We start from the raw sequence: 20,077 nt of genomic DNA on the forward strand, positions 1-20,077 counted from the left end.
TATAATATTATTTTAATATATTTATATATTATATAAATATAAATTATAAAAATATAAATATAATGTTATAATATATAATATAATATGTTATAATATATAATATGTAATATATATTTTATATTATTTATTATATAATCTATGATATAATATCTATTATTAATTATATTATATTCATAATATAATATATAACATAAATACATTTTAAAATATAATTTATACTATATATTTTATATATATAAATATTTATATGTCTGGTGACACCTGGGGACAGCCAGGGCCATTTGGGGACACTCAGAGGACCCTTGGGGACACCTGGGCACCCTCTGGGACACTCAGGGGACATTCAGGGTCACTCAGGGATACTCAGGGACACTCAGAGACCCTCAGGGGACACTCGGGGACCCTCAGGGGACATTCAGGGTCACTCAGGGACACTCAGGGACCCTCAGGGGACACTCGGGGACCCTCAGGGGACATTCAGGGTCACTTGGAGACATTTGGGGACACCCAGGGACCATTTGGGGACACTTAGGGCCCTTCAAGGACACCCAGGAACACTCAGGGGACCCTCAGGGGACACTCAGGGGACACCTGGGGACACTTAGGGCCCTTTAAGGACACCTGGGGACACTCAGGGACCCTCAGGTGACACCTGGGGATGCCCAGGGCCATTTGGGGACCCTCAGGGGACACTCAGGGCCAACTGGGGACTGTCAGGAGACACCTGGGGACACTCAGGGACCCTTGGGGACACCCAGGGAACCTCAGAGGATATTTGGGGACACTCGGAAACCCTTGGGGACCCTCAGGGAACACTCGGGGACCCTCAGGAGACACTTGGGGCCATGTGGGGACACTCAGGGGACACTTGGGGGACACCTGGGGACCCTCAGGGGACACTCAGGGCCATTCAGGGACACTTGGGGCCATATGGAGACTCTCAGGGGACCCTTGGGGATACTCAGGGGATCCTTGGGGACCCTTGGGGACACTCAGGGACCCTCAGGTGACACTGAGGACCTTTGGGGACCCTTGGGGACCCTGGTGACCCACCGGCAGGTCGGCGCCGCGGTCCACGAAGACCCCGAGCAGCGCGGCCGAGAGCTCCGGGCCACGGGGGGGGCGCAGGAGGGCGTTGGTGTGCAGGACCTGCGGGGAAATGGGGCGGGGGTCGTGCCGGGAGAGACCCCCGGGGTGGAGAGAGACCCCCGGGACACAGGGAGAGACCCCCTGGGGCACAGGGAGAGACCCCTGAGACTCCCGGGACACAGGGAGAGACCCCCAGGGCAACGAGAGAGACCCCCAGGACACTGGAAATGGGGCGGGGGTCGCGCCGGGACAGACCCCCGGGGTGGGGAGAGACCCCCGAGACCCCCGGGGCAATGGGAGAGACCCCCAGTGCAATGGGAGAGACTCCCAGGGCACTGGAAATGGGGCAGGGGTCGCACCAGGACAGACCCCTGGGCAAGGGGAGAGACCCCTGGGGCACCGGGAAAGACCCCCGAGATGAGGAGAGACCCCCGGGACACTGAAAATGGGGCAGGGGTCGCACTGGGAGAGACCCTCCAGGGCACAGGGAGAGACCCCCGAGAAAACGGGAGAGACCCCCCAGGACACTGAAAATGGGGCAGGGGTCGCACTGGGAGAGACCCTCCAGGGCACAGGGAGAGACCCCCGAGAAAACGGGAGAGACCCCCCAGGACACTGAAAATGGGGCAGGGGTCGCACTGGGAGAGACCCTCCAGGGCACAGGGAGAGACCCCCGAGAAAACGGGAGAGACCCCCCAGGACACAGGAAATGGGGCGGGGGTCGCATCGGGGGGAGGAAACCCCAGGAAAACGGGAGAGACCCCCGGGAAAACAGGAGAGGCCCCCAAGACCCCCGGGGCACTGGAAATGGGGCGGGGGTCGCACCGGGGGACAAAGACCACCGGGGGAAACGGGAGAGGGGCAGAGGAGACCCCCGGGGGAAATGGGAATGGGGCGGGGGTCGCACCGGGGGACAAAGACCACCGGGGGAAACGGGAGAGGGGCAGAGGAGACCCCCGGGGCACTGGAAATGGGGCGGGGGTCGCACCGGGGGACAAAGACCACAGGGGGAAACGGGAGAGGGGCAGGGGAGACCCCCAGGGGAAATGGGAATGGGGCGGGGGTCGCACCGGGGGACAAAGACCACTGGGGGAAACGGGAGAGGGGCAGAGGAGACCCCCGGGGCACTGGAAATGGGGCGGGGGTCGCACTGAGCGGGGAGAGACCCCCGGGAGGATGGGGGGGAGGACGGAGGAAAGATTTAGGGGTTGTGGGAGGGGGGTTGGGGTATTTGGGGGTGGGTTTGGGGTCTGGGGGAGGGGTTTGGGAATGGGATGAGGTTTTGGGGAGGGGTCCCGGTATTTTGGGGCGGGTCTGGGTGTTCTGGGGAGGGGTCCGGGTGTTTTTTGGGGGGGGTCCGGGATTCTGGGGCGGGGTCCGGTATTTTGGGGAGGGGTCCGGTATTTGGGGAGGGGTCGGGGGCGGTACCTGCTCCAGCAGGGCGGGGCTGGGCCGCGGCTCCAGCGACTCCAGGCGGACGTGGAGCCGCCCCGAGCGCACCTGCTCCAGGGGCAGCCACTGCGGGGAGACCCCCCCCAAATGGTGAGACCCCTCCCCACTCTGAGACCCCTCTGATCCCTGAGACCCCTCCCCAAATGGTGAGACCCTCCCTCATTGTGTGAGACCCTTCCCCCGAGTGCACCTGCTCCAGGGGCAGCCACTGCGGGGGAACAAAGGTGAGACCCCTCCTCAAATTGTGACACCCCTCTGATCCCTGAGACCCCTCCCCAAGTGGTGAGACCCCTCCCCAAATGGTGAGACTCCTCCTCAAAGGTGAGACCCCCCAAAAGTGGGACCCCCCCAAAAGTGAGACCCCCACCAAAAGTGAGACTCCCCCCCAATAGCCCCCCCTGGGTGAGACCCCTCCCCAAAATGACCCCCCGACCCCCCCATCCCCTCCCCCACCTCATCGATGACGCGGCAGCTCAGGACCCTCCGGAGGGGCACCTTGCACCTGGGGGGGCACCGGGTGAGACCCCCAAACCCCCCCCAGGACCCCCAAAAACCCCTTCAGGACCCCCAAAAACCCCTCTGGACACTCCAAACCCCCCCAGGACCCCCAAAAACCCCTTCAGGACACCCAAAAACCCCTCTGGACACTCCAAACCCCCCCAGGACCCCCAAAAACCCCTTCAGGACCCCCCAAAAACCCCTTCAGGACCCCCAAAACCCCTTCAGGACACTCCAAATACCCCCAGGACCCCCAAAAAACCCTTCAGGACCCCTCAAATTGCCCCACAACCCCCCAAAACCCCCCTCAAAACCCTTCCAGAACCCCCCAAAATTCTCCTGAACCCCCAAATTTCCCCTCGGGATACCCTAAAATCCCTTCAGGAGCCCCCAAAAATCTCTGGACACCCTAAAACCCGCCTGACACCCCAAAACCCCTCCAGGACCCCCAAAAACACCTCTAGACCCCCCAAAAAACCCTCTGGACACCCTAAAAATGCCCCCAGGCACCCCAAAAAACCTTCAGGACCCCCAAAAATTCCCCAGACATCCCCTCAAACCTCCCCAGACCCCCAAAAATTCCCCCAGACCCCCAAAAATTCCCCCTGGGCCCCAAAAATTCCCCCAGACCCCCAAAAATTCCTCCTGGACCCCAAAAAATTCCCCTAATTTTCCCAAAAATTCCCCCTGGACCCCAAAAAATTCCCCCAATTTTCCCAAAAATTCCCCCAGACCCCCAAAAATTCCCCCTGGGCCCCAAAAATTCCCCCAGACCCCCAAAAATTCCTCCTGGACCCCAAAAAATTCCCCCAATTTTCCCAAAAATTCCCCCAAACCCCCAAAATTCCCCCTGGGCCCCCTAAAACTTCCCGCAAATCTCCCCAAAATTTCCCCAGACCCCCAAAAATTTCCCCCAGACCCCCCCCAAAATTCTGCACCTCCCCAGGAAATCGTCCTTGTCGATGTCTTTGTCAAAGAGCTCGAACTCCACGTCCTGCCCTGGGATGTCGTACACGATCACCTGGGGAATAGTAATAATAATAATAATAATAATAATAATAATAATAATAATAATAATATTTAAAATTTTCTTTTTAATTTTTTTTTAATTTTTTTTTAATATTATGCCTCAGTTTCCCCCCTGTGCCTCAGTTTCCCTTGTGCCTCAGTTTCCCTGCCATGCCTCAGTTTCCCTGGTACCTCAGTACCCCCCTCCCGCCGTGCCTCAGTTTCCCCATCCATTCCTCAATGTCACCCATCCGTGCCTCAGTTTCCCTGGTCCCTGAATTCCTCCCCCCGTGCCCCAGTTTCCCATCTGTGCCTCAGTTTCCCCACTCCGTGTGCCTTAATTTCTGTTGTGCTTCAGTCCCCATGTGTGTGCCTCAGTTTCCCTCTTGCCCCGTGCCTCAGTTTCCCTCCGTGTGCCTCAGTTTGCCCCCCATGGGCCTCAGTTTCCCTGTGCCTCAGTTTCCCTCGTCCCTGAATTTCCACGCCATGTGCCTCAGTTTCCCCATCTGTTCCTCAATTTGCCCCATCCATGCCTCAGTTTCCCTGTGCCTCAGTTTCCCCACCCTGTGTGTGCCTCAGTTTCCCTGGTCCCTGAATTTCCCTGCCGTGCCTCAGTTTCCCTGCCATGTGCCTCAGTTTCCCCGCACACCTTGTAGCTCTCATTCCCCCCCGCGTGCCTCAGTTTCCCCATGTGCCTCAGTTTCCCTCCTGCCTCGTGCCTCAGTTTCCCTGGTACCTCACTTTTCCCCCATATCTCAGTCCCCCCCAACGCCTCAGTTTCCCTGCCGTGCCTCAGTTTCCCTGTGCCTCAGTTTCCCCCTGCACACCTCGTAGCTCTCGTTCCCCCCCGTGTGCCTCAGTTTCCCTTGTGCCTCAGTTTCCTCGGTCCCTGAATTTCCCTGCTGTGTGCCTCAGTTTCCCCACTCTGTGTGCCTCAATTTTCCTTGTGCCTCAGTCCCCATGCGTGTGCCTCAGTTCCCCTCCTGCCCTCTGCCTCAGTTTCCCCACTGTGTGCCTCAGTTTCCCTTGTGCCTCAGTTTCCCCACGCACCTCATAGCTCTCGTTCTCCCCCCATGTGCCTCAGTTTCCCCGCTGTGCCTCAGTTTCCCCCCTGTGTGCCTCAGTTTCCCTGGTCCCTGAATATTCCCCCGTGCCTCAGTTTCCCTGTGCCTCAGTTTCCCCGAGCACACCTCGTAGCTCTCGTTCCCCCCCGTGCCTCAGTTTCCCTGTGCCTCAGTTTCCCCACACACCTCGTAGCTCTCATTCCCCCCCGTGCCTCAGTTTCCCCGTGCCTCAGTTTCCCCGCACACCTCGTAGCTCTCGTTCCAGCGCGGGTTCAGCTCCTCTTTGATGACGCGGCTGCGGAAGGCGGCGCCCCCCGCCCGGACTTTGGCGTAGGGGTCGGAGCGGCCGCGGATCATCCCCCCGAGCCGCTGGTCCTTGGCCACCAGGTCCTGGGCCTCGAGCAGCTGGATCCGCACCACACGCTGGGGGGGGACAGGGGGGTCAGGGGGGCACCGGGACCACCAGGACCCCCCCCAGGACAGCCCTGGGACCACCGGGACCCCACCAGGTCCTGGGCCTCGAGGAGCTGGATCCGCACCACATGCTGGGGGGGGACAGGGGGGTCAGGGGGGACACTGGGACCACTCTGGGACCACCAGGACACCCCCCTGAACCCCACTGAGACCACCAGGACCAGCCTGGGACCACCCTCCTGAACCCCACCAGGTCCTGGGCCTCGAGGAGCTGGATCCGCACCACGCGCTGGGGAGGGACACCAGGTCAGGGGGGACACCGGGACCACCGGGACCACCCCCCTGAACCCCACTGAGACCACCAGGATCGCACCAGGACCAGCCTGGGACCACCCGGACCGCACCAGGTCCTGGGCCTCGAGGAGCTGGATCCGCACCACGCGCTGGGGGGGGCACGGGGAGATGAGGAGGGGGCACAGGACCACCCTGGGACCACCCCGGGACAGCACCGGGACCACCAGGAGCACCACAGGATCACCAGGACTCCACCGGGACCACTGAGACCACCAAGACCACCCTGGGACCACTGAAACACCCCCCAGACCACTGGGACCACCGGGCATCCCTGAACCCCCCCCCCGGGACCACCGGGGCACCCCCTGAAAACCCCCGGGAACCCACTGGGACCACTGAAACACCCCTGGGACCACCAGGACCAGCCTGGGACCACCAGGATCACCCCAAGACCACTGGGACCCCACCCAATCCCGGGCCTCGAGCAGGTGGATCTGGACCATGCACTGGGGGGGACAGGGGAGATGAGGAGGGGGCACAGGACCACCCTGGGACCACCCCGGGACAGCCCTGGGACCACCACGGGACCACCAGGACTCCACTGGGACCACTGAGACCACCAAGACCAGCCTGGGACCATTGAAACACCCCCGAGACCACCGGGACCCCACCGGGACCACTGGGACACCCCCGGGACCACCAAGAGCTGCCAGGGGGTCCCCAAGGGCCCTGGACACCCTCGGGACTTCCAGACTGACCCCAGGACCCCCAAAACCCCCTCGGGACCCCCAAAAAGCCCCCAACCCCCCCCCAGGCCCCCTCCCCACCTCGGTCCCGAAGCGGGGGTCAGGGTTTGCCCGGCTCGGTCTCTCCGGGGGTCCCTCGGTGCTGCCCCTGCCCCCCTCGGGGGTCTCCTCCTGTCCCGGGGGGGCCTCGCGGGGCTCGGGGGGCTCCGGGAACAGCACCTGGAGGGGGGGAGGGTCAGTGGGACCCCCAAAACCCCCTGGGAACCCCCAAAACCCCTTGGAACCCCTTGAAACCCCACCCCAGGACCCTCCAAAACTCCCCCAGGATCCCCTAAAACACCCCTAGGACCCCCTAAAACCACCCCCTCCTCACTCTCAGGACCAATTTGAGGTGCAAGAGCCCCCTCAGTCCCTAAAATCCCCCCAGGACCCCCCAAACACCCCCAAGAACCCCCAAAACCCACCCGAGACCCCCCAAAACCCCCCCGGAACCCCCCAAGTTCCCCCCAAAACCCCTCAAAATCCCCCCAAAACCCCCAAGGACCCCCTAAAACTCCCCTGGGACTCCCCAAAACCCCCTCAGGACCCCTCGAAACCTCCTGGGACCCCCGAATCCCTCCAGGACCCCCCAAAATCCCCCAGGGACTCCCCAAAACCGCCCCCTCCTCACCCTGACCACCAGTTTGAGGTCCCAAAACCCCCCCGGGACCTCCCAAAAACCCTCTGGGACCCCCCAAAACCCCCCAGGACCCCCCAAAACGGCCCCCTCCTCACCCTGAGGACCAGTTTGAGGTGCAGGAGCCCCCCCGGGCCCGAGCCCTGCAGGGGGAAGGGCCCAGCCAGGGACAGGTCGGGACAGGACAAGAGTCGTGACAGCGGCAGCGACACAGAGCCCAGAGAGGCCTGGCGGGGGTCGTCCTTCACCTGGGGGAAAATGGGGAGAAAAATTGGGAAAAATGGGGAAAAAATGGGGAAAAAAGGGGGGAAAAAAAGGGGGAAAAATGTGGAAAAAGGGGGGAAAGAAAAGGGGGGAAAAAAAGGGGGAAAAAAGGGGGGGAAAAAAAGGGGGGGAAAAAAAGGGGGGGGAAAAAAAGGGGGGGAAAAAAAGAGGGGGAAAAAAAGAGGGGGAAAAAAAGAGGGGGGAAAAAAAGAGGGGGAAAAAAGGGGGGGAAAAAGGGGGGGGAAAAAAGGGGGGGAAAAAAAGGGCGGGAAAAAAAGGGGGGGAAAAAAGGGGGGGAAAAAAGGGGGGGAAAAAAGGGGGGGAAAAAAAGGGGGGGAAAAAAAGGGGGGAAAAAAAGGGCGGGAAAAAGGAAAAAAGAAAAAAGGGAAAAAAGGAAAAAAGGAAAAAAGAAAAGGGAAAAAAAAGGAAGAAAGAAAAAAATGGGGAAAAAAGGAAAAGAAAGAAAAAAAAGAAAAAAGAAAAAAGGGAAAAAACGGGAAAAAAGGGGAAAGAGAGATGAGGAAAGGAGGGAAAAAAAGGGGAGAAAACGAGAAAAAAAGGAAAAAAGAAAAAAGAAAAAAAAGGAAAAAAAGGAAGGAAAAAGGGGAAAAAAACAGGAAAAAAGGGGAAAAAAAGGGGGAAAAAAGGGGGGGGAAGGGAAAAAAGAGGAAAAAGCGGAAAAAGGGGGAAAAGGGTGGAAAAAGGAGGAAAAATGGGGAAAAAATGGCCAGGCTGACCTGGAAATCCACGTCCTGGCTGCGCGGGTCGTGCAGGAAGAAGCGGAAGGAATCCTCCCACACCGGGGCCGAGCTGCCCCACACCACCTGGGGGGGAAAGGGCTGAGACCCCCAGAATGGGGACCAGGGACACCCAGGGTGGGGTTAGGGGCACCCTGGGGACCCCAATGTCACCCCAGGGTGTTTCAGGGACCCCAGTGTCACCCCAGGGCAGTTCAGAGACCCCAATGTCACCCATGGATGGTTTAGGGACCCCTTTGATGTCCCCAGGGACCCCCAACGTCACCCTAGGGAGGTTTAGGGACACCCTGGGGACCCCAGTGTCACCCCAGGTGTCTTTAGGGACACCCTTGGATGTCCCCAGGGACCCCAGTGTCACCCTAGGAGGGGTTTAGGGACACCCAAGGACCCTGATGTCACCCCAGGGCGGTTCAGGGACCCCAATGGGAGGTTTAGGGACACCCTGGGGACCCCAGTGTCACCCATGGGGGGGGTTTAGGGACCCCAATGTCACCCCAGGGTGATTTAGGGACCCCAATGTCACCCATGGAGGGTTTAGGGACACCCTGAGAACCCCAGTGTCACCCATGGGGGTGATTTAGGGATCCCAATGTCACCTATGGGGGGGTTTAGGGACCCCAATGTCACCCTAGGAGGGGTTTAGGGACACCCAAGGACCCCAGTGTCACCCCAGGGTGATTTAGGACCCCAATCCCCCCGCCCTGCCCCCACCTTGCTCTCCCTGGTGACGTCCTGCACCGACACCTGCACCAGGGGGTTGGGCTCCTTCCCCTTCCTCACCTGCCCCAAAACACGGGGGGTCAGCGGGGTCATTTGGGGTCAGGGGGGTCCTTGGGGTCATTTAGGGTCAGGAGGAGTCAGGGGGGGTCATGGGGGGGTCACAAGGGTCAGGGGGGTCATTTGGGGTCGGGGGAGTTATTTGGGGTCATTTGGGGTCAAGGGGGTCATTTGGGGTTGGGGTGAGGGAGTCTGGGGGGGTCATTTGGGGTCAGGGGGGTCATTTGGGGTTGGGGGGTCTGGGGGGTCATTTGGGATCAGGGGGGTAATTTGGGGTCAGGGGGGTTATTTGGGGTCATTTGGGGTCACAGGGGGTCAGGGGGTCATTTGGGGTCACAGGGGGGTCTGGGGGTCATTTGGGGTCACAGGGGGGTCTGGGGGTCATTTGGGGTCAGGAGGGGTCATGGGGGTTCTGGGGGGGTCATTTGGGGTCAGGGAGGTCATTTGGGGTCACAGGGGTCATTTGGGGTTGTTTGGGGTCATTTGGGGTCAGGGGAGGGTCAGGAGGGGTCAGGGGGGTCACTGGGGTCATTTAGGGTCAGGGGGGTAGGAGGGGTCATTTGGGGTCAGGGAAGGGTCAGGAGGGGTCACAGGGGTCATTTAGGGTCGGGGGTCCCCCAGGCTCACGGGCAGCCCCTGGGCCCTGTCCAGGTACACGACCAGCACGGCCGAGGACGGGGGGTCGGGTTTGGCCTCCAGGGTTTTGTTCTTCTCCAAAACCTGCGGGGGGAATAAAAACACACATGGAAAAATTGGAAAATATTCAAATAATTTTTTTTAAAAAAAAATTTAAAATTATTTAGTTAATTTAATATTAAATTTGCTTTTTAATTTTTAGGTTCTTAAGTTTAACTTAATAGTAACGTTGAATTATTTAATTTTTAAAATAATTTAATTTAAATTAGTTATTAAATTTCAAAGTTGTTTAAAAATAGTTTTAAAATTGTTTTAAATGATTAAATTGAATTGATTAATATGAAATTAAATTTCGTAATTATTTTTAAAATGTTTAATTTAATAATGGTTTAATGCAATACTTTTATTATTATTATTATTATTAAAAAGTAATAATTTAAGTATTAAATGTTTTAACGACTTTAAAACAGTTTTAAAATTATTCTAAATTATTAAATTTTATTTCTGGAATTAAATAATTATTAAATAATATTAAATGGAATTTAATAATAATTTAATATAACATTTCAATTATTAATTTTAAAAACTAATTTAAATTATTTAAAGATAATTTTAAATTATTACATTTCAGTTAATAATCTTAAATTTAATATTAAAATTCTTTTAAATTAATGAATTTAATAATAATTTCATTTCATTATCAAATTTTAATTTTTTTTTAAATCGCTAAAAAACCCCAAAAAAGCCTAAAAAACCCCAAAAACCCAAATCCTGACCTGGTCCAGCCTGGAGGAATCTGAGAGCAGCGAGAGCCACTCGAGGCGCAGCTGGAGCCGCCCTGGGCCCCGTCCTGGAGCGGGAACCACTGCGGGGAAAATAACCCTAAAACACCTCAAAAATACCCCAAAAATACACCTAATTCAGCTCTAAAACCGGCCCCAAAACACCCCAAAACCAGGCCAAAAATACCTCAAAAACACCCCAAAAAACACCCCAAAAATACTCAAAAAAATACCCCCAAAACACCCCAAAACCACTCCAAAAAACACCCCAAAAGTACTCAAAAAATACCCCCAAAACACCCCAAAAATACCCCCAAAACCACCCCAAAACCACCCCGAAATCAGCCCTAATTCAGCTCTAAAACTGGCTCTAAAACACACCAAAACTAGCCCAAAAACTACCCCAAAAATACCCAAAACACCCAAAAAACCACCCCCAAATCAGCCCTAAAACCGGCTCTAAAACCGGCTCTAAAACGGCCCCAAAATCAGCCCAAGAAACAGCCTAAAACCAGCCAAAAAATACCCCAAAAATACCCCCAAAACCACCCTAATTCAGCTCTAAAAATGGCCCTAAAACACCCCAAAAACAGCCCAAAAAACACCCCAAACCTCCCCTAATTCAGCTCTAAAACCGGCCCTAAAACACCCCCAAATCAGCCCAAAACCAGCCTTAAAAACACCTCAAAAACACCCCAAAAAACACTCCAAAAATACTCAAAAAATACCCCAAAACACCCCAAAAATACCCCCAAAACCACCCCAAAAATACCCCAAAACCACCCCGAAATCAGCCCTAATTCAGCTCTAAAACGGCCCTAAAACACCCCAAAACCAGCCAAAGAAAACACCCCAAAAATACCCCAAGAAACACCCCAAAATCAGCCCTAATTCAGCTCTAAAAACGGCCCTAAAACCATCCACAAAACCAGCCCTAAATCCCACCCAAATCTCACCGCAAACCCACCCAAATCCCTCCCAAACCCGCCCCAAATCCCACCCCAAAACCCGCCCCAAACCCCCACCTCAAATCCACCCCAAATCCCTCCCCAAATCTCACCCCAAATCCCTCCCTAAACCCCACCCCAAATCCCACCCCAAATCCCAACCAAATCCCGCCCCAAATCCCAACCCAAATCGACTCCAAACCCACCCCAAATCCCACCCCAAACCCGCCCCAAATCCCAACCCAAATCCCAACCCAAATCGACTCCAAACCCGCCCCAATCCCGCCCCAAACCCACCCAGAACCCGCCTCAAATCCGCCCCAAATCCCTCCCTAAATCCCACACAAAACCCACCCCAATCCCGCCCCAAATCCCATTCCAAACCCACCCCAAACCCTCCCTAAATCCCTCCCCCAAACCCACCTCAAATCCCACCCCAAAACCCGCCCCAAATCCCTCCCTAAATCCCACCCTAAACCCACCCCAAATCCACCGCAAATCCCACCCTAAATCCCACCCTAAACCCACCCCAAATCCCGCCCCAAAACCACCCCAAATCCTGCCCCAAACCCGCCCCAAATCCCTCCCCAAACCCGCCCCAAATCCCGCCCCAAATCGACTCCAAACCCGCCCCAAATCCCACCCCAAACCCATCCCAAATCCCGCCCAAATCCCTCCCCAAATCCCACCTCAAATCCGCCCCAAAACCCACCCCAAATCCTGCCTCAAACCCGCCTCAAAACCCGCCCCAAATCCCGCCCCAAAACCCACCTCAAACCCGCCCCAAAACCCGCTCCAAATCCACCCTAAAACCACCACAAACTCGTCCCAAACCCGCCCCAAATCCCGCCCCAAAGCCGACCCCAAAACCCACCTCCTCCATCACCCGCGCCCTGAGCACCTCCCCGAGGTCCAACTTCATCCTGGGGGGCGGAATGTGGGGTGGCTTTGGGGTGGGATTTGGGGCGGATTTTGGGGCAGGTTTGGGTGGGATTTGGGGCGGGTTTTGGGCGGGTTTTGGGGTCAGTTTGGGTGGGATTTGGTGTGGATTTAGGGTGGGCTTGGGATGGATTTGGGATGGGATTTGGGGTGGGTTTGGGGGCAGGTTTGGGTGGGATTTGGGGCGGGATTTGGGGTCGGTTTGGGGTGGGATTTGGGGTGGATTTAGGGTGGGCTTGGGATGGATTTGGGGTGGGTTTTGAGGCAGGTTTGGGTGGATTTGGGGCACGTTTGAGGTGGGATTTGGGGTGCAATTTGGGGTGAGTTTTGGAGTGGGTTTGGGGTGGATTTGGGGCGGGATTTGGGATGGATTTGGATGGGTTTTGGGGTAGGTTTTGGGGTGGATTTGGAGTGGATTTCGGGTAGTTTTAGGGCAGGATTTGGGGTGGGATTTGGGGTGGTTTTAGGGCAGGATTTGGGGTGGTTTTAGGGCAGGATTTGGGGTGGTTTTAGGGCAGGATTTGGGATGGGATTTGGGGTGGATTTGGGGATGGATTTGGGGTGGGATTTGAGGCAGGTTTGGGTGGATTTGGGGCGCGTTTGAGGTGGGATTTGGGGTGGGATTTGGGGTGGGATTTGGGGTGGTTTTAGGGCAGGATTTGGGGTGGATTTGGGGTGGTTTTAGGGCAGGATTTGGGGTGGATTTGGGGTGGTTTTTAGGGCAGGATTTGGGATGGGATTTGGGGTGGATTTGGGGATGGATTTGGGGTGGGTTTTGAGGCAGGTTTGGGTGGATTTGGGGCGCGTTTGAGGTGGGATTTGGGTGGTTTTAGGGCAGGATTTGGGGTGGGATTTGGGGTACCCCCCTCACCTGCCCAGCAGATCGTCCTTGTCAGGATCTTTGTCGAAAAGCTCCACCTCCAGCTCCTGCCCCGGCACCTCGTGCACCATGAACTGGGGGGACAGCGATGGTTGGGGGTCCCTGTGTCCCCCCGGGGGGTTTGGGGGGTCCCCGTGTCCCCCCGGGGGTTTGGGGGGTCCCCGTGTCCCATCCAGGTGTCCCCATGTCCCACCCGGGGGGTTTGGGGTGTCCCCGAGTCCATCACTGGATTGTGTGTCCATCCCTCTGCCCCCAGTGTCTGTCCCTCTGTCCATCCCATGTCCATCCTTCTATCCCCAGTGTCCATTCTTCTGTCCATCCCTCCATCCCCTCTGTCTGTCCCTCCCTCCATTCCCCGTGTCCATCCCCTCTGTCCATTCCCATGTCCATCCCCTGTCCATCCCCTCTGTCCCTCTGTTCATCCCCCTGTCCATCCCTGTGTCCCCCTGTCCCTCTCACCTAGTAGATCTCGTTCCCACTCAGGGTTGTTGTTGTCATTGATGACCCGGCTGGTGGCCACCTGTGTCCCCACCCTGAGCACGGCGTAGGGGCCCCCCCTGTCCATCCCCCTGTCCATCCCTGTGTCCCCCTGTCCATCCCTGTGTCCCTCTGTCCATCCCTCTGTCCCTCTGTCCATCCCCCTGTCCATCCCCGTGTTCCCCTGTCCCTCTCACCTCGTAGATCTCGTTCCACTCGGGGTTGTTGTTGTCCCCGATGACCCGGCTGGTGGCCGCCTGCGTCCCCACCCTGAGCACGGCGTAGGGGTCCGAGCGCCCCTCCACCAGCCCCCCCATGAACCGGTCCTTGCACCGCAGGTCCCGCGCTGACCGCAGGTGGACACGCACCACGCCCTGGGGGGCACCGGGGGGTCAGTGAGGGGGGACAGGACCCCAGGACCCCCCCAAACCCCGCAGGTGGACACGCACCACGCCCTGGGGGGCACCGAGGGGTCAGTGAGGGGGGACAGGACCCCAGGACCCCCCCAAACCCCGCAGGTGGACACGCACCACGCCCTGGGGGGCACCGGGGGGTCAGTCAGGGGGTCACTGGGAGCGGACAGGACCCCCAGGACCCCCCAGACCCCGCCCTGGGGTCACCAGGGGGGGACAGGACCCCCGGGACTGCCCCACACCCCGCAGGTGGACACAGACCACGCCCTGGGGCACTGAGGGGTCAGTCAGGGGTCAGTGAGGGGGGACAGGACCCCCAGGACCCCCAACACCCCGACAGGACCCCCCCGGGGGAAAAAAAGGAGGGGAAAAAGAGAGAAAGTGGGAAAAAAAGGGGAAAAAAAGGGGGAAAAAAAGGGGGAAAAGGGGGAAAAAAGGGGGAAAAAAGGGGAAAAAAAGGGGGGAAAAGGGGGGAAAAAGGGGGGAAAAAAGGGGGGAAAAAGGGGGAAAAAGGGGGAAAAAAGGGGGAAAAACGGGGAAAAAACGGGGAAAAAACGGGGGAAATGAGGGAGGGAAAAAGGAAGGAAAAAGAGGGGAAAAGGAGTGAAAAAAAAAGGGAAAAAGGAGGGGGAAAAAAGGGAAAAAGGAGGGGGGAAAGGGGAAAAAAAGGAGGAAAAAGGAAGAAAAAAAGGACAAAAGGACGGGGGGAAAAAGGAGGGAAAGAAAAAAAAAAAAAAAGAAGAAAAAAGGGGAAAAAAATAAAAGGAAAGAAGTGACGGTTTACAACCATCCCATCCCTTTACCAACCCTGGAAGGTTCCACACCAAAAAGAGGGTCAAGACCCCCTTGTGACCCCTCTATGACCCCCATGACCCCAGTGACCCTCACCCTGGGCAGGGGCCAGCGCAGCTCGGCCGCCTCGGGCAGGTCGGGCACCAGCGGCACCAGCAGCCGGTTGGGCAGGACCAGGAACGAGGAGATGGTGTCCATGATCATCGTGTCCGACATGGAGCTGGGGGAAAAAATGGTCAGGGGGAGTCCTGGGGGGGCTTGGGGGGGTTTAGGGGGGATTTAGGGGGTCCCAGGGGGTCCTGGGTGGAGTTAAAGGGGATTTAGGGGGTCCAGGGGGCACCAGGAAGGAGGAGATGGTGTCCATGATCATCGTGTCCGACATGGAGCTGGGACAGGGGGCACAAAAAAAGGGTCCTGAGGGGTCCTGGAGGGTCCCAGGGGGTCGTGGAAGGGGTTTAGGGGGGATTTAGGGGGTCCCAGGGGAGTCCTGGAGGGTCTAGGGGGGTCCCAGGGGGCACCAGGAACGAGGAGATGGTGTCCATGATCATTGTGTCCGACATGGAGCTGGGGGGAAAAAGGGTCAGGGGGAGTCCTGGGGGGGTTTAGGGGGGATTTAGGGGGTCCTGGGTGGAGTTAAAGGGGATGAAGGGGGTCCTGGAGGGTCCTGGGTGGAGTTAAAGTGGATTTAGGGGGTCCTGGGGGGCTCAGGAGGGGTTCAAGGGAGATTTAGGGGGTGCCAGGGGGTCCTGGAGGGTCCTGGGTGGAGTTAAAGGGGATTTAGGGGGTTCAGGAGGGGTTTTGGGGGGTTCTGGGAGGTCTTGGGTGGAGTTAAAGGGGATTTAGGGGGTTCAGAAGTGGTTTTGGGGGGTCCTGGGTGGAGTTAAGGGGGATTTAGGGGGGTCCTCAGGTGCTTTGGTGGGTCCTGGGAGGGGTTTAGGGGGATTTAGGGGATTCAAGAGGGGTCCTGGGGGGTCCAGGGAGGGGTTTAGGAGGAATTTAGGGGGTCCAGGAGGGTCCTGAGGGGGTCGTGGGAGGGGTTTAGGTGAATTTAGGGGATCCAGGTGGGGTCTTAGGGGGTCCAAGGGGGTCGTGGGGGATTCTGGGAGGGGTCTAGGTGGATTTAGGGGGTCCCAGGGGGCACCAGGAAAGATTTTTTTGGGTTCAGGGGGGATTTTGGAGGGTCCTGGGTGGGTTCAGGGGGGATTTAGGGGGTTCAGGGGGGATTTAGGGGGTCCCAGGGGGGATTTTGGGGCTCACCTCAGCCCCGGGATGTCCAGCAGGTTGGTCATTCCTGTCCAGTTGATGTCCAGGGTCTGGAATTGGGGTTGGGGGGGAATGGGGTCAGAGTGGGGGGGGGGGGCACCCCCAATGTGTCCTGGGTGGGGGGTCCAGAGATCCATTTTTGGGGTGGGGGGGGATCCCTGATGTGCCCTGGAGGTGTTTGGGGTGTCCTGGGGGGGTTTGGGGTGTCCTGGGGGGGTTTGGAGTGTCCTGGGGGTCTCATTTTTTGGGGCTGGGGGGGTTTGGTGTGTCCTGGGGGTCTCAGGGGTCCCATTTTCAGGCCAGGGGGGACCCTTAGTGTGTCCTGGGGGGTTTGGAGTCCATTTTTGGGTGAGGGGGACCCTTGGTGTGTCCTGAGGGGGTTTTGGGGTGTCCTGGGGGTCTCTGGGGTCCCTTTTTCTGGGGCTGGGGGTATTTGGGGTGTCTCAGGGGTCCCATTTTTGGGGCAGGGGGCATCTCTGGGCTGTCCTGGGTGTCTCTGGGGTCCCATTTTGGGGCAGGGGGTGTTTGGGATTTCCTGGGGGTGTCTCAGGGGTCCCATTTTTGGGTCTGGGGTCCCTTTTTTTGGGTCTGGGGGTCTCTGGGCTGTCCTGGGGTGTCTCAGGGGTCCCATTTTGGGGGTTAGGGGTGTTTTGAGTGTCCTGGGGTGGTTTTGAGCTGTCCTGGGGTGTCTCAGGGGTCCCATTTTTTGGGTCAGGGGTCCTGTTTTGGGTCTGGGGTCCCGTTTTGAGTCTGGGGTCCCGTTTTGAGTCTGGGGTCCCATTTTTGGGTCTGGGGCCCTGTTTTGGGTCTGGGGTCCCGTTTTGGGTCTGGGGTCCCATTTTTGGGTCAGGGGTCCCATTTTGGGTCAGGGGGTCTCTGGGGTCCCATTTTCGGGGCTGGGGGGTCACACTGGGTGTCCTGGGGGGTCTCTGGGCTGTCCTGGGGTGTCTCAGGGGTCCCATTTTTGGGTCAGGGGTCCCGTTTTGGGTCAGGGGTCTCAGGCCCTCACTCACCGGGCGGCGGATGAAGAACAGGCTCAGGGCCCCCACGATGGGCACGTCCCCCAGGAGGGGCTCCAGGATCACCCTGAGCATCCCGTGGAGCTGGGGAGGGGGCTCAGGCTCAGCTGGGACCCCCCAGAGCCATTCCTGACCCCAAAATCCCCCCCAAATCCCCCTCCTCACCTGCATCCCCTTCACCCCGGCCTTGCAGAAGAATTTCTTCACCTCCACGTCGATGTGAACGTCACCCACGTAGCTGAGGAGGGGGAAAAAAGGGTGGGGGGCGTCGGTGGAGACCCCCCAGAGCCCTCCCCAAATTGGGGCACCCCTAAATCCCTGCCAGGGTGGTCTAAAACCCCCTAAAGCCCCCCAAAATCCTTCACAGGACACCCTAAATCCCCTCAAAATCCTTCCCAGGATCTCTCAAAAACCCCCAGGACACCCCTAAATCCCCCCAAAATTCCTCCCAAGTCCCCTCAAGGACCCCCAGGATCCCCTAAATCCCTCCTAAACCCCCCCCAGGACCCCCAAAACCCTTCCCAGGATCCCTCAAGGACCCCCAGGACCCCCTAAGTCCCCTCTAAACCTCAGCAGGACCATCCTAAATGCCCCCTAAACCCCCTAAATCCCCCCAAAATCCTTCCCAGGACCCCCCTAAATCTCTCCTAAACCTTCCAGGACCCCCCTAAACCCTCCCAAGACCCCCTAAATCCCCTCAAGACCCCTCTCAGGACCCCCCATAACCCCTCCAGGACCCTCCTAAACCTCTCCAGGACCCCCTAAATCCCCCCAAGACCCCTCCCAGGACCCCCTAATCCTCCCAGGACCCCCCTAAATCCCCCCAGGAACCCCCTAAACCTTCCCAGGACCCCCTAAACCCCCCAGGACCCCTCTAAATCCCCCCTAAACCCCTCCAGGACCCCCATAAACTCCCCAGGACCCCCATAACCCCCCAAGACCCATCCAGGACCCCCCCAAACCCCCCCTAAACCCCCCCAACCTCTCCCAAGACCCCCTAAATCCCTCCTAAACCTCCCCAGGACCCCCCTAAACCCTCCCAGGACCCCCCAAACCCCCCCAGGAGTCTCACCTGATGTTGAGGTCCAGCAAGATTTGCTTCTTGTGGGTCCCAGGGTGGGCCCGGACCCCCAGGACACGGAGGGGCTGTTTTGGGGGGAGGGGGATTGGTAATTTGGGGAGGGGGGCTCAGGGCTGTGCTGGGTGAAGGTGGGGACCCCACCCTGGACCCCCCCAGACCCCCAAAATCACCTCCTGGGGTCTCTCTGGAGCCACTTGGCCCCACTGGGAGGGGTCTGGGGGGGTTTGGGGGGTCCTGGGAGGGGGTTAGGGGGGATTTAGGGGGGTCCTGAGGGGTTTTGGGGGGTCCTGGAGGGGTTTTGGGGGTATTTAGGGGGTCCTGAGAGGGGTTTAGGGAGGATTTAGGAAGGTCCTGGGGGGGTTTGGGGGGTCCTGGGAGAGGTTCAGGAGGTCCTGGAGTGGTTATGGGGAGATTTAGGGGGGTCCTGGGGGGTTTGGGGAGGATTTTGGGGGTCCAGGGCAGTTTGGGGGGTCCTGGGAGGGGTTTAGGGGGGATTTAGGGGGGTCCTGGGGGAGGATTAGGGGAAGATTTAGGGTGGTCCTGGGGGGGGGGTTGGGGGGATCCTGGGGGGGGTGGTTTATTGGGGTCTCAGGGTGTTTTATGGTGATTTTTGGTGGTCCTGCGGGTGGTTTATGGGGATTTTGGTGGTCCTGGGGGTGTTTTATGGGGATTTTGGTGGTCCTGCGGGTGGTTTATGGGTATTTTTGGGGGGTCCCAGGGTGTTTTATGGGGATTTTGCTGGTCCTGGGGGTGATTTAGGGGTATTTTGGTGGTCCTGGGGGTGTTTTATGGGTATTTTTGGGGGGTCCCAGCCCCCCACATTCACACCTTGTGCCCCATGTCCACCCTGGTGAAGGTGAAGGTCTGCAGGTGGGGGCTGGACGCCCGAATGGCCGGAGCCACCGAGTCCCTGAGCAGCTTCTCCATCCACTGTCCGAAAAATGGCCACGCCTGCGCCAGGACCTGCCCACGGACAGATGGACAGATGGACACAGGGAATGGACAGATGGACACAGGGAATGGCCGGAGCCACCGAGTCCCTGAGCAGCTTCTCCATCCACTGGCCAAAGAACGGCCACGCCTGCGCCAGGACCTGCCCACGGACAGATGGACAGATGGACACGGGATGGACAGATGGACATGGGATGGACAGCCAGGGATGGACAGATGGACACTGGGGATGGACATGGGGGGGAACAAGAATGGGGGGGGCGGTGGACATGGGATGGACACTGGGGACAGATGGACACAGGGAATGGGGGGATGGACACTGAGTGGACACTGGGTGGACACTGGGGATGGAGAGATGGACACTGGGTGGACACCAGGGATGGAGGAGGGATGGACACTGGGGATGGAGGGAGGGAAACGGGATGGACAGAAGGGTGCAGGGAGGGATGGAGAGATGGAGAGGGAGGAGGAGAGAGGGACAGAAAGAGGCCGGGAGGGAGGGAAAGGTGCAGGGAGGAGGGATGAAGGATGGAAGGAGGCCAAGAGGGCGGGACACAGGAGAGAGGGAGGAGAGAGGGACAGAAAGAGGCCGGGAGGGAGGGAAGGATGCAGGAGGGATGGAGGGATTGAGAGAGGGAGGAGGGAGAGAGGGGTGGAAAGAGGCCGGGAGGGAGAGGAGGGACACAGGAGGGAGAGAGGGAAGAGAGAGGGAAGAGAGAGGGATGAGGGAGGGAGGGAGGGAAGGACACAGGTGGGAGGGAGGGAGGGAGGGAGGGAGGAGGGAGGGAGAGGGAAGGAGGGATGCAGGAGGGGAAGGAGGGACACAGGATGGATGGAAAAAGGCTGGGAGGGAGGGA

At 58.1% G+C, this 20,077-nt stretch overlaps 1 protein-coding gene across 1 annotated transcript in view; it reads right to left on the reverse strand.

The window, feature by feature from the left end:
• The window catches only part of ESYT1 (extended synaptotagmin 1), a gene marked incomplete at its 5' end in the record, with an annotated part of 29,685 nt that overhangs the window by 7,785 nt on the left and 1,823 nt on the right, over nucleotides 1-20,077 (reverse strand). Inside the window, 21 exon segments of the mRNA XM_083880987.1 lie at nucleotides 1,054-1,149; nucleotides 2,518-2,607; nucleotides 2,995-3,043; nucleotides 3,978-4,060; nucleotides 5,358-5,534; nucleotides 6,647-6,784; nucleotides 7,340-7,489; nucleotides 8,243-8,329; nucleotides 8,975-9,043; nucleotides 9,668-9,760; nucleotides 10,453-10,517; nucleotides 10,520-10,541; nucleotides 12,280-12,328; nucleotides 13,216-13,298; nucleotides 13,899-14,075; nucleotides 15,003-15,126; nucleotides 16,164-16,219; nucleotides 17,183-17,272; nucleotides 17,354-17,426; nucleotides 18,261-18,334; nucleotides 19,098-19,232. Of these exon segments, the coding sequence (XP_083737113.1) occupies nucleotides 1,054-1,149; nucleotides 2,518-2,607; nucleotides 2,995-3,043; nucleotides 3,978-4,060; nucleotides 5,358-5,534; nucleotides 6,647-6,784; nucleotides 7,340-7,489; nucleotides 8,243-8,329; nucleotides 8,975-9,043; nucleotides 9,668-9,760; nucleotides 10,453-10,517; nucleotides 10,520-10,541; nucleotides 12,280-12,328; nucleotides 13,216-13,298; nucleotides 13,899-14,075; nucleotides 15,003-15,126; nucleotides 16,164-16,219; nucleotides 17,183-17,272; nucleotides 17,354-17,426; nucleotides 18,261-18,334; nucleotides 19,098-19,232 (1,980 nt within the window).

This window comes from Zosterops lateralis, assembly GCF_965231275.1.
Source record: "Zosterops lateralis genome assembly, chromosome: 32".
NCBI lineage: Eukaryota > Metazoa > Chordata > Aves > Passeriformes > Zosteropidae > Zosterops > Zosterops lateralis.